The sequence below is a fragment of the Sapajus apella genome, unplaced genomic scaffold (genome assembly GCF_009761245.1).
Source record: "Sapajus apella isolate SASKATOON/1434 unplaced genomic scaffold, GSC_monkey_1.0 scaffold138, whole genome shotgun sequence".
In the NCBI taxonomy this organism is placed as follows: domain Eukaryota; kingdom Metazoa; phylum Chordata; class Mammalia; order Primates; family Cebidae; genus Sapajus; species Sapajus apella.
In genome coordinates this window covers 2738805-2752201 of record NW_022437078.1, presented here as the reverse complement: position 1 = coordinate 2752201, position 13397 = coordinate 2738805, and the positions used below count along the sequence as shown (strand labels likewise).

The following is a 13397-nucleotide window of genomic DNA, read 5'->3' as shown; positions in this document are numbered from 1 at the left end:
GGTTCAACATATGCAAATCAATAAATGTGATTCATCATATAAATGGAATTAAAAACAAAAACCATAAGATCATCTCAAGAGATATAGAAAGAGCATTCAATAAAATCCAACATCCCTGTATGAGAAAAACTCTCAAAAACAAAAACCAAAAAACAAAAACCCAGCAACTAGGCATCAAAGGAACATACCTCAAATAAATAAGAGCCATCTATGACAAACACACAGCCAGCATCATACCAAATGGGCAAAAGCTGGAAGCATTCCCCTTAAGAACAGCAATAGGGCAAGGATGCCCACTTTTATCACTTCGATTCAACACAGTACTGAAGTCTCTGCCAGATCAATCAAGAAAGAGAAAGAAATAAAAAAAGAAGTCAGATTATCTCTCTTAGTTAACAATATGATTCTTTGTGTATATGTGTGTGTATGAGAGAGAAAGATAAGGTCCTGCTCTGCCACTAGGCTGGAGTGCAGTGGTGCTATCATAGCTCCTTGTAACCTGAAATACCTGGGCTCAAGCCATCCTCGTGCCTCAGCCTCCCAAGCAGCTGGGACTATAGACATGTATCACTACCACAACTGGCTATTAATTTTTTTTTTTTGGTAGAGACAGGGTTTCATATGTTGTCCAGGCTCATCTCAGGCTCCTGGGCTCAAGCGATCCTCTAGCCTTGGCCTGCCAAAACATTGGTATTGCAGGTGAGAGCCACCACACCCAGTCCAACAATATGATTCTATAGCTAGAAAACCCTAAATACTCTGCCAAAAGGCACCTAGGACCAAAACTTCAATAAAAATAAATAAAATCATTGTACAAAATCAGTAGCATTTCTAGACATTGATAATATTCACACTGAGAGCCAAACCAAGAAAGCAATCTTATTTATAAGAGCCACACAAAAAATAAAATAACTAGGAATACATCTAACCAAGGAGGAAAAAGATCTCTACAAGAACTATAAAACACTGCTGAAGCAAATCATAGTTGACAAAACAAATGTAAAAGCATTCCGTGCTCAAGGAATTAATAGATGAAAGAATCACTATTGTTCAAATGGTCTTACTGCCCAATGTCATCTAAAGATTCAATACTATTTTATTGAACTACCAATGTCATTTTTCACAGAATTAGAAAAAAATCCTAAAATTCATATGGAACCAAAGAGCCCAAAGCAATCCTAAGCAAAAAGAACAAAGCCAGAGGCATCATATTATTCAGCTCAAAGTGTACTTTAAGGCTACAGTAACGAAACAGCATGATATTCATACAGAAGTAGACATGTAGACCAATGGAACAGAATGGAGAAAACAGAAATAGTCTCATACCTATAGCTATTTAATCTTTGACAAAGTCAACAAAAATAAGCAATGTGGAAAGGACTCCCTATTCAATAAATGCTGCTGGGAAAGCTGTCTAACCACATGCAGAAGAATCAAACTGGACTCCTACCTTTCAACATATTTAAGAATTAACTAAGGATGGATTAAAGATTTATTTATTTATTTATTTATTTATTTATTTTTTTTTTTGGGACAGAGTTTCGCTCTTGTTACCCAGGCTGGAGTGCAATGGCGCGATCTCGGCTCACCGCAACCTCCGCCTCCTGGGTTCAGGCAATTCTCCTGCCTCAGCCTCCCGAGTAGCTGGGATTACAGGCACGCGCCACCATGCCCAGCTAATTTTTTGTATTTTTAGTAGAGACGGGGTTTCACCGTGTTGACCAGGATGGTCTCGATCTCTTGACCTCGCGATCCACCTGCCTCGGCCTCCCAAAGTGCTGGGATTACAGGCTTGAGCCACTGCGCCCAGCCAGGATTAAAGATTTAAATAGAAGCCCTCAAACTATAAGAATTCTAGATGAAAACCTCAGAAATACTATTCTGGACATACACCTTGGGAAAGAGTTTATGACTAAGTCCTCAAAAGCAATTACATCAAAACCAAAAATTGAAAAGTGGGATCTCATTAAACTAAAGAGGTTCTGCACAGCAAAAGAAACTATCAACAGCATAAACAGACAATCTATAAAATGGAAGAAAATATTACCAAACTATGCACCCAACAAAGGTCTAATATCTGACAAGGATATACTATTTATAAGGAACTTAATTCAACAAGCAAAAAATAACCCCATTAAAATGTGGGAAAAAGAAATAAAAGGATACTTCTCAAAAGAAGGCAGACAGGTAGCTAACAAACCTGAAAAATGCTGCACACAGCAAATCAAAACCACAGTGAGATACTGGCTCACATTAGTCAGCATGACTCTTATTAAAAAGTCAAAAACAACAGATGCTGGTGAGACAGTGGAGTAAAGGAACACTTAGAGCTGTCAGTGGGAATATAAATTAGTTCATCCATTGTTTGGAGATTTCTCAGAGAACTTACAACACAATTGCCAATGGACCCAGCAATCCCATTACTGGGTATATACCCAATGGGAAATAAACTGTTCTATCAAAAGTACATAGGCACTCGTATATTCATTGCAATATACAATAGTAAAGATAGAAAATCAACCTAGGTATCCATCAGTGATGAATTGCATAAAGAAAATGTGGTACATATATACCATAGAACACTATATAGCCATCAAAAAGAACAAAGTTATGTCCTCTGCAGCAACATGAATAGAGCTGAAGCCCATTATCTTAGACAAATTAACACAGAAACAGAAAACCAAATACTTCACGTTCTCACTAAGAAGTGGGAGCTGAGCACTGGATACACAGGAATAAGAAGATGGGAAAAAATGGACACCAGGGGATTACTAAATGGGAGAGAGAAAAGGCAAAGGGCTGAAAAACTACCTATTGGGTATGACTCTTACTACCTGGGTGACAGGATCGTTTGTACACCAGACCTCAGCATCACGCAATGTACTCATGTAACAAACCTGCGCATGTATCCCTGAATCTAAAATGAAAGTTGAAATTATTAAAACAAATTTTCATGCTTTCCAGCCTCTGTAAGACATGCCTGTAACTTTAGAAAAAGCACGGAAATAAACCAACTACAAGAAATTTTTATTTATTTTGTTGCACTGGACCTAGAAGATTTACCTGTAAATTGTGGAGATTTATCTTTTTTAAGGCAAGTTTCAGGGTGCTTCATAGGTTGTGTAACAAACACTACTTATGTCTCTAGCATGACATGTTTAAATACTCTGCTCCATGTTCTTCAGGCTATGCATCTCTAGAGTGGGCTAATGCTCGGAAGAGTTGTTTTTTTTTTATTTCATAGATTTGGGTTGGGTTTGTTTTTAACTACAGAAGATTTGCTTTTCTGCTTAAAGCTAAGTCAGCCTAACTCCTTTCCTCTTCTATTTCCCAAATCTTCCAGGTAATGAAAAGCTTTGTTCCATAGAAAAAATATCTGTATTGTATTTAGAGTTCTGCTTCTTTTAGACAGCACTTTTTCTTGGGGCTAATCATCACTAATTACTTACTAGTCTGTCAGAAACCTGCTTCTACCAAAGACTGAAAAGAAAGGGAACCAGGCCACTCATTAGTTTGTCTCCGAAGACCTTTTCCATCACAAATGTGAGGGTTCATTGCACGCTCAGGGAATAGCTCTTTCCCATACAGTCCTAAAAAGTAGGTTTTCTCAGATGCCTTTTCTTAAAAGATTCTAGCTTCAGTACCTTATATGAAACATAGGAAGTAGCTGACAGAGAATCAGGTAAGTTCAGGCATGTGGAAGCTCTGCTGAAAACAGTTATGCTAGTAAAAAGTAAAACCTTGTGGTGTGATGCGTAATCTTAAAAGTACAGCCCACTCTATGTGGAATTTTGTTATGAAAACATTCTCATTCTCCACCAATTATCCTTTTCCTTTGGCCCAATTTATTTCCTTAAAGTCACCCAGACTTACAGGCTTTGCAAAAAATGCTATGGGTTTTATAATGAGGTGATATATTTTCCACTTACTGAGAATGTGCTTCTCTTAAGAGAAACACAAGCTCCAACATGGCTCTTGCTTTTTAAGCAAAGCATAGATCTTCAGGCTGCATCATGAAAAAGTCGATATCATTTATGCAATGCAAGTACATGTGCCTATGGTTGATGTCTATTATGAAACAGTGATTCAGTGCCATATATGTTCATTTGGTGATTTATGATTACTTTTAGGTAAAAGAACTACCAGAAATGAAAAAAGCCAGTATTCACTGAATTCATCACAGTTACAATGAATAACTGAAGCAACAGAAAGAATAGTTATATTTAACATACCATTTTAAATAAATTTTGGAAGCGGGGCCTGGGGGATGGTCATTCTGTGGCTGGAATGGTTTTTGGGCTCTCTCTCTCTGTTTATCCAACTATCTGTTCTTTTGTGTTTTCCTTGGTCGTTGGTGATGAGTGCACAGCATTTCAGAGTCATCCTCTGCTAAGGCAGCACATTTATAAGTATCTGTAGATTAACATTAGCACCCGGAACATCTGCAGAAGGGGGTTCTTCCTAGTACCATACCGCTCCAAGTGATGGAGAACTTCTTACATAGTAAGACTTCTGTATTGTATTTAGACTTCAGTTTCTTTTAGATAACATTTTTTCTTTGGACTGATCAGCACAAATTATCAATGAGTTCCCTAACTGAATAGGTTTTTGGTACCACAAAAGACAGCAGATACCACACATTGCAAATGAATGAATCTAAATTTTACGAAGTGGGCAACCTCTTACCCCACTCAGATCCTCAATTTTAAGTTCTCAGAAAATAATTTCTTTTTGTTGTAGCTTATCTTCTGGTTCCTCCAACCTCTTTCAATTTATGTATTCACATTGTGACACTTATTATTTATTCAGAATGAATCACTGGCCAGTTGCACAGAGAAAGGCAAGAGCCATTAATCAATGCAAACCAAAGTCAGAAGTTTACCTTAGTTCCTTGAAGGGGTCTGCCCTGACATTAGGTGTTTCTATAGATTTAGGGAACACTGTGCCCTCCGCTCCTGTAAACAAAAGAGAAAAGCAAACAGATTGGAGATACTGGAGTCACCTGGAGGCACAATCAGCACACTGACTGAAGCTAAATTCAGCACATCCATAACACAACCCAATATCCACATATTTTTCCACTGGCTTTGGGCTCTATGATAGGAAAGCATTAAATCACTCATGCAAACGGCCTTTGGAAAAACAAGGAACTTCTTTTAAAAGCATTCTTGCTGAGATCAGAGTGAGGCAATGAGGCAAATTCCATCTCGGCTTCAGAAAGGAAAAGATGCCTAGAAATGGTAAGATCTGACTCTTGTCTCTCAGAAACTATTAATAGTCACCCAACTGGAAATGTTTTGAAAAACAGCAACCAAATCTCTCTTATTGCAATGCATGGCACAAATCACCTAACACGTATGACATCTACACAGTGGGTTAGATGGTAGAAGAGTGAAGTATTTGCCTAATGACAAGCACAAGTTTTTCAGTAAATAAAGTTCTACATTATCATCTTGAAAAGTTAAGCAAAACAGAACACTATGAGAGATCATTTGAAGTTCAGAGTTTTTCCACTTTGAGTATTAACATTGATCTCAAACCCAATCTGGACATTTAGTTCTTGACTGGGCTATAAGCTTTTATCTTTACAACTTGTCAATACCAGCTGAACCTTTGCAGCCATAAAGATAGCGATTATCTGATTTGTCTGCTCCCAAAGTGTTTTCAAATCATTTAAGCCTCAGTTTATCACAGACAATTGTACTGGATATTAGTTTTTCAATTAAACTTAGCTGAGGCAGCATCCTGTGCTTTGAAGTAAAAGTTGTTTCTTTTATACATTTGATGTACTTTGATGCTGTAAGTAGGGAAGAGTATCTTCCTTCCATGTCTGAATTTCTAGAATCCTCTTACATTGTTATAATATCTAGAAATGCTCCATTACATTAGACAAAGAACATGCTTTTGAATGGTGTGGTGTTCTGTCAACGAGATCTTAAGCACAGTGTGGGCAGGGACAAGGTCTTATGTGGTATATAGGCAGACTGACTTTAGGTTCCAAAGGCTTCTACTGGCCTAATTTCCAACTGGTACTGATGCTTCTATGGGAGTACTAAATTATTACTTTCTCAATGCCAGGCTAAGCTGGTGCCCACTGAATGGCAACCCAGCAAAATCTAGAGGGATAGGCTCTGACAGATAGAGGTGGCAAATGATTGACAGGCTTTGGATGTAGGAAGGAAGTAAAGAACAAATGCTCACGCTCCATCAGCTAACACCATCCAACCAAAAACTCTTTGATTATGTTTTTGCTGGGCTTTGGCCAATGAGGGGGTCCATATGTTCCACATACTGGAGAACAAGACTCATTGGTAAGACTTCCAAGGGGAAGATTTCAAAGCCACTCATTAGCTGAGTGACCTTGGGCATGAAGTTCAACCTCTGTGATACTCAGTTTCCCTCTCTCAAAAGAGAGGGTGTTGATAGTACCCTTATCTCCTAGGGATCTTGGAAGACTGAATGTGATTTCTGGCACAAAGCAATCGGTAGTAATATTATAAAATGTTTATGATTCCTATTCATCTTTCTTCTGATCCAGATCTTCTATGACTCTTAAGAGTAATATTTTTATAGCATTTACTATAAACCAGAAACTGTACTGGATATTCCAGTTTTTCATTTGATCACCAGAATAACCCTATGGAGTGGAGACTGTTAGTATCTTTGAGGCTCTGGGAGGTCAGGAAATGTTCCTATGGTCACACAGCTAAGTGGAGGTGGGAGGGATAACTGAGTGAGGGGTGGGAGTGTTGGGATTTGAACTCAAATCCTTCCATTCTGAAACCTTTGATCACTATTCTAAACTACCTCCCTCAGTAGATTGTTACTCCTTTACATGCTCATCTTTTTATGAGATATGAGCAAATATCAATGTTTATACCATCAAGTAATGCTGCTAAATCCTCAATCACCTTTCTTCTCAAAACAATTCACATCTATAATGAGATGAGATATTAATGCTCTTCAAAAAGGCCATTTCTTTCCAAGTGCTATCAGGTTTCTGATTTTCACACAATTTTTCACATTCCCAGAAGCTCCAGAGTAGACAATCATCCTTCAGTATGAATTCCCCCATCCCATTCTCTCTCTGTTTTCTCAGATAATAAATTATCCTCGATTTTATTATTTCAAAAAGGTTTCTATTAAAACCATACCTACTGATTTCCTCTTTTGACACAATATAATTTACTGGCAATAGATGTTCATAAACAGTTTGAATGAAAAATCCATAAAGCCATTTCAGCTTTAAGTTCCATTTAATGTCTCTCAAAAATGATTTCATCCATGTGTTTCCATTAGCTGGTTCTCTGCCCAATAACTTAATTCCACACAATCAATCAGGAAATTATAAAGCATGTGACAGGATCTATCTAAAGTGTTTTGAATCACCATAAAGCTCAGCTCAATGGCTCTTTTCCTTACTAGCACAGGAAGGGGGTAAACTTGTCAAAACAAAAAAAAATCTCAAATGCACTCCCATAGTAACAAAAGGCCGACTTCTCCTCTCCAGAAAAGATATTCAAGTCCAGATCTCAGTTTCCTCATACTTTTCCCTCAAAGTGTCCTGGATGTCAAGAGAGTTGAAATCTAGTCCTTTCTCTGTGCTTAGGCAAGTCAGATAAAAATCTGTGGTTTTGGATTTCCCCAATTCTTAAATGAGGGATAAGCATCAGAGTTAAACTGTCTACCCCCAAATCTAAAATTTTATGAGATTTACAATTCTAATCTAAGCAGAAGATTGCCTCTAGCCACCTCTTTTTTTCTAATGAGAAGACAAACAATCCTGGAATATCAAAGGAAATTGTGAAAGATTTTCTCAGCGTTTAAGGGGAAAAAAAAAGAAACACACTTCTATCCAATTGAAGCTGCATTTAATTGGTAGAAATAATTACCAGAAAATAAACCTTATAACAGATAAAATGGCAGACAGCAAAAATGAAACTAACTAAAACATCAAAACTCTAAAAACATTGTAATTCTTTAAAACTCCAAAAATGGATCTGAGAAAATTACATTGTATAAAAAATAATAATAAATTACCTAAAACTATACAGATGTTAAAATTTGCTGTGGACTAAATACCGAAAAAAAAATTTAGAGCTGGAAAATGTGACACAGAAAAATTGAATTTGAGGAAAACACTGGACAAAAAATTACTAGGACAGCAACTATCACCAGTGAAATTTGATAAAGAAGATTTATGATGAATCACACCATACTGTTTAAAAAATTGATTAAGAATTTAAACCAGCTTAACAGAGTTTGCTTTGGTAAATTTTTTTCCTGATGAACATTATTAATATTGGTATAATTATGATTAGTGCTTTTATATTAATGAATATGAGCTAAAAATCATCTTTGGGTTTAAACCATGGGGCCAAAATGTTCAACAGATTCAAAAGGCAGAGTTAAAATATCCTATGAATAAGGTTTGATGTAAAAACGTAAGTTTTCTAATTCCCATTGCTTGGGAAAATATAACCTAAATGGTAACTTTAATAACAATAATATTTTACTTTACAAGATAAGGATATAGTTTTATATCCACATTAGATTATAAAATGGAGAAAGGAAGTCAATCTAGAGAATGGTGATAAGAAAATGGAAGAAAAATGATTTTGTTTCTGTAACAACCAAATACTGAGAACTCAAGAACCCGATTTTTGGTTTTAGTTTTACATATTCATTGCATGGCTTTTGACAGCTTTCTCTTTAGTATTATTTCTTCATTTGGATGAATTACGTAATCTTTATAGTTTCTCCGACACTCATCCCCCTGCCATCTCCTGCTATTTTATTATTTTTCAGATATAACTGACTGGATAAACTCTATGCACCAGGAGAGGAGCACAGTATGTTGATGAACTCAGAGTTTAATTAATTTAACAAATCTCTATCAAGCAGGAGGCTCTAGTGGTGAAGCAAAGAGGTAAGAAGCTCACAGTATAGTAGGGTAGAGTATCCTTCACTAGTGTGAGGATACTATAAACTTCACTTTGAACCTAAATTTAAACCACTAGTGTACATTAATTGGCTTAAATAACTAGTAATTGGCTGGGTACAGTGGCTCATGCCTGTAATCCCAGCACTCTGGGAGGCTGAGGCGGGTGGATCACCTGAAGTTGGGAGTTCGAGACCAGCCTGACCAACATGGAGAAACCCTGTCTCTATTAAAAATACAAAATTAGCCTGGCATGGTGGCACATGCCTATAATCCCAGCTACTTGGGAAACTGAGGCAGGACAATTACTTGAACCCAGCTGGCGGAGGTTGTGGTGAGCGGAGATTGCGCCATTGCACTCCAGCCGGGGCAACAAGAGCAAAACTCCATCTCCAAACAAAACAAAACAAAACAAAACAAAACAAAACAAAACAAAACAAAGCTAGTAACTAATTTCAAATGAAACTATACAGTAGGGATAAAGAAAAGAAACATGTCTTTGAGTGTATAAAACTTGATGTCACAACCCGGTTTGGCAGATAGTTTCCTAAAGAAGTGAAGTTTTGCTGATATTTGAAAAATAATTAGGACTCAACTAGTCAAGAGGGGAATGAATGCAGCAGTAGAAAAAGAGCATGGAAAGGCTTTAGAGTTGGGAAATTCCAGTTGATAAAGAAGACTGGGCCAGGCACGGTGGCTCACACCTGTAATTCCATTACTTTGGGAAGCTGAGGCAGGCGGATCATGAGGTCAAGAGTTCAAGCATAGTATGTTGGTGAACTCAAAGTTCAATGAACAAATCTCTACCAAGCAGGAGGCTCTAGTGGTGAAGCAAAGAGGTAAGAAGCTCACAGTATAGTAGGGTAGAGTATCCTCCACTAGTGTGAGGATACTATAAACCTCACTTTAAACCTAAATTTAAACCACTAGTGTACACTAATTGGTTTAAATAACTAGGAATTGGCTGGGTACAGTGGCTCACACCTGTAATCCCAGCATTCTGGGAGGCTGAGGCGGGTGGATCACCTGAAGTTGGTATCAGCCTGGCCAACATGGTGAAATTCCATCTCTACTAAAAATTAGCCATGCATGGTAGTGTGAGCCTATAATCTCAACTACTCAGGAGGCTGAGGCAGGAGAATTGCTTGAAACTGGGAGGCATAGGTTACAGTGAGCTGAGATGAGGCCACTGCACTCCAGCCTAGGAAACAGAGCAAGACTCCATCTGGAGAAAAAAAAAAAAGAAGACGACTGGTGTTGCTAGACCATTCTTAGCAAGAGGTGAGCATTATGTGGTGAGACTGAGAGTTTGGCCCAGGGAGTGTAGAGCCTCTGACGCACAGTGAAGGTTTTAAGCAGGGAATCTGACTTGATCCACCTGGCATTTTCCAAAAATCACTGTAGCTGCATGTTATGGATTACTTGCTTGTGTCTCCCCAAAATTCAGATGTTGAAACCCCAGCCTTCAATGTGATGGTCTTAGGAGATGGGGGGTTTGGGAAATAACTAGGTTTGGATGAGATCACGGAAGAGTGCCCACGATGGGAGTGTCCTCAGAGGAGAAAAAGACTAGTGCTTTCTCCACCATGTGAGGACACAGTAAGATGATGGATGTCTGCAAGCCAAGATGAGGGACCCTGCTGCAAACCTGATTATCTTGGCACCCTGATCTCAGACTTCCCAGCCTCCAGAATTGTAAAAAATAAATTTGTTTCTTTCTCCTCTTGAGACGGAGTCTTGCTCTGTCGCCCAGACTGGAGTGCAGTGGCGCCATCTCTGCTCACTGCAATCTCTGCCTGCAACCTCTGCCTGCCATGTTCGAGGGATTCTCCTGCCTCAGCCTCCAGAGTAGCTGGGACTACTACAGGTGCGTGCCACCACATCCGACTAATTTTTTGTATTGTTTTAGTAGAGACAGGGTTTCATCATGTTAGCCAGGATGGTTCTCCATCTCCTGATCTGGTGATCCATCCGCCTCGGCCTCTCAAAGTGCTGGGATTGCAGGCATAAGCCACTGTGCCCAGCTATAAATTACTGTTTCTTAGGACATCCAGTCTACAGTATCTGTTATAGCAGCCCAGAATGACTGGAACACTATATCAAGGAAAAGACACTTAAGGAAGGCAAGAGTGAATAAGGAGAAGCCAGAGGAGAGAGGGTGGTGGATGGAATCAGATGATTAGTAGTGAGGATAGCGAAGACTGGCTGGCTGAGAAACATTTAAGAGGAAAACCAGTGGGATCTGGTGATGTGCTGGACAAGAAAGAGACTGAAGAATGATCATCAGGCCCATGGGAAAAGATGAAATAGACAGTTAAAGCCAAGTGATTAATGCTCAGATCCAGCTGTGCCCATGGAAACTTTATACTCCATAAAGAATATCCAGCTTTTTTGGTATTTGATATTTAAGCCACAATAGAAATTCTCTTTACTTAATAAAGGAAGCTGCTGTGAATCCAACTATATTTTTCCTATGAAGGAGCAAGAACCATGACAAAGATAATTTAATCTCCCACGATATTTACCCAGAATACACTTGAAAAATTATGAATAAATGAGTAATTCTTTGAGTAATGAACACTGTCTTCTGTGCAAGATAACTTTTTGGTTACTCCAAAGTTTTAGCTGAAGATACCTTCATGCAGCTCCCATTGTTTAAAGATTTCCAACAAATGTGAGATATGATTTTTTATCTGTGTAAGTCCAAGCTAGTAAACATGGTTACAATCTGATATTTAAATACTCTTTAATGTCTAAGACCCATTTTCCTACAAGCCAGTTGTCTCTACAGCACATACGTTAGTTGTAAGAGAGTGAATTATAGGACAACTAACCACAGGAAATGCCTTAGAAACACAGGTTTTTGTATTAATTTCTAACATGACTTTTTGGCCTTCCCCTAAAAGTCACATGCAGTGAAAAATTCTTTTTAAGGAAATGAGTTGGGTTATATTTAACCAAAGATTTAAAATGAACTGAGTGATCGGCGAGAATGAAGAATTTCTACAAGCATCAGGATTAAGCACATGGAAGGTGGCTGTCAGCTTTGGAAAAGCTTCCCAGACATGAACAATACACAGATGCTAGAGAGCAACTTTCAGGAGAAATAGTCACTTGGGGTAATTTAATCCCATTGTGTCTCCCCAGGCTGCTGGTGGCATTTAATAAACTTCTAATGCAAAACATCTGTAGTCATTACAAACAGTTACTAGGATACATACCAAATATTTTCCTTTTAGGAGTTGGGACAGATTTTTATCCAAAAAGTACAGATAGTTAATTCATTCAACAACTATTTATGTAGCGCCTACGTCAGACATGATTTTGTGGGGAAAACAGGCTTTGGCTTTCTTATTTAGGAACTGCAAATTAAGAAAAAAATTTAAATGCATATAAAATCTATAGCCATTCTGAGTGTTGTAATATTTATTGTCTACAAATGGTTAACAAGTACCTATTACGTGACTGGTACAGTGCTGAGGCAGTATTTGGTAAGAAGACAATCTTCACTCTTAATAGGCTTTATTGTAGCAACACAGGTGGACATTACAACAATATTTAAATCTATTTTTAGAAAGAATAATTATTGTAAATCATGCATTTTCAATGGGGGTGATGTTATCCCCAAGGGGACAAAAATTGGTTCTTGGGGAGCAAAAGAAATCTTACTGTATTTATGTAAAAAGCACCGACGTATATCTATATCTAGAGATGTAGAGCAATATTTAGATATAAATATCTATGTAAATACACACTTTACATAGTATACAAATGGATAGCAAATATATCTGTGATAGTAAGATTTCATGGGAGGGATGTGATTAAGAAAAAGAAGAAAGCCTGAAAAAAATTCCTCAGAAGAGCATTACTGGAAAAAGAACTGAGAAACTGTGATAAATGCTACAAAGTAGTAGCAGAAGCTGACGGAACACTGAACAGGGGGCTTAGCCTAGCATCAGAGGACCTGGGAAGGCTTTGCTGGGGGAGTGCTACTGCTGAGAGTCACTGGCATATAGATGAGTATGGACACCAAGAGAAGGGTGATATGATCCAAGGCATACTTAGAGTAGTATAAAGGGAGAGCCAATGTCAGAATTTTAAGGGACGCCAACATTTAAATTTCGGGTATGAAAGGATGAGCCATCAAAAGAAAATGGAGGAAAAAAAAGAGACTAGAGATAGAAAGAAGACCACAAATGGGGTAACACCGAAGCCAAGAGAAAGAAGTATATATTTCAAGAAGGTGGGAACAGTTTATCTGTGTTAAACAGTGCTGGAAATTAGGGAGAGGAATAGCAATGTCCATTGAATTTAGCAATATGGAAGACACATCTCAAGAGACAGTTTATCAAAAGCTGAAGGCAGGCTGTTGTGGGCACAAGAACAGGCAAAAGGTGAAGAAATGAATATAGCAAGAGTTACAACTTTTTGACAAGAGAAATACCATAAGGTTGCT

The 13397-nt window shown here is 38.1% G+C and overlaps 1 protein-coding gene across 6 annotated transcripts in view; it reads right to left on the bottom strand.

The window, feature by feature from the left end:
* SGCD (sarcoglycan delta) overlaps positions 1-13397 on the bottom strand; it is a 649492-nt gene that overhangs the window by 118085 nt on the left and 518010 nt on the right. For all 6 annotated transcript variants that reach the window (XM_032263793.1, XM_032263794.1, XM_032263791.1 and 3 more), the window contains one exon: positions 4883-4955. In XM_032263793.1, the coding sequence (XP_032119684.1) occupies positions 4883-4955 (73 nt within the window). The remainder of the gene's footprint in view (positions 1-4882; positions 4956-13397) is intronic.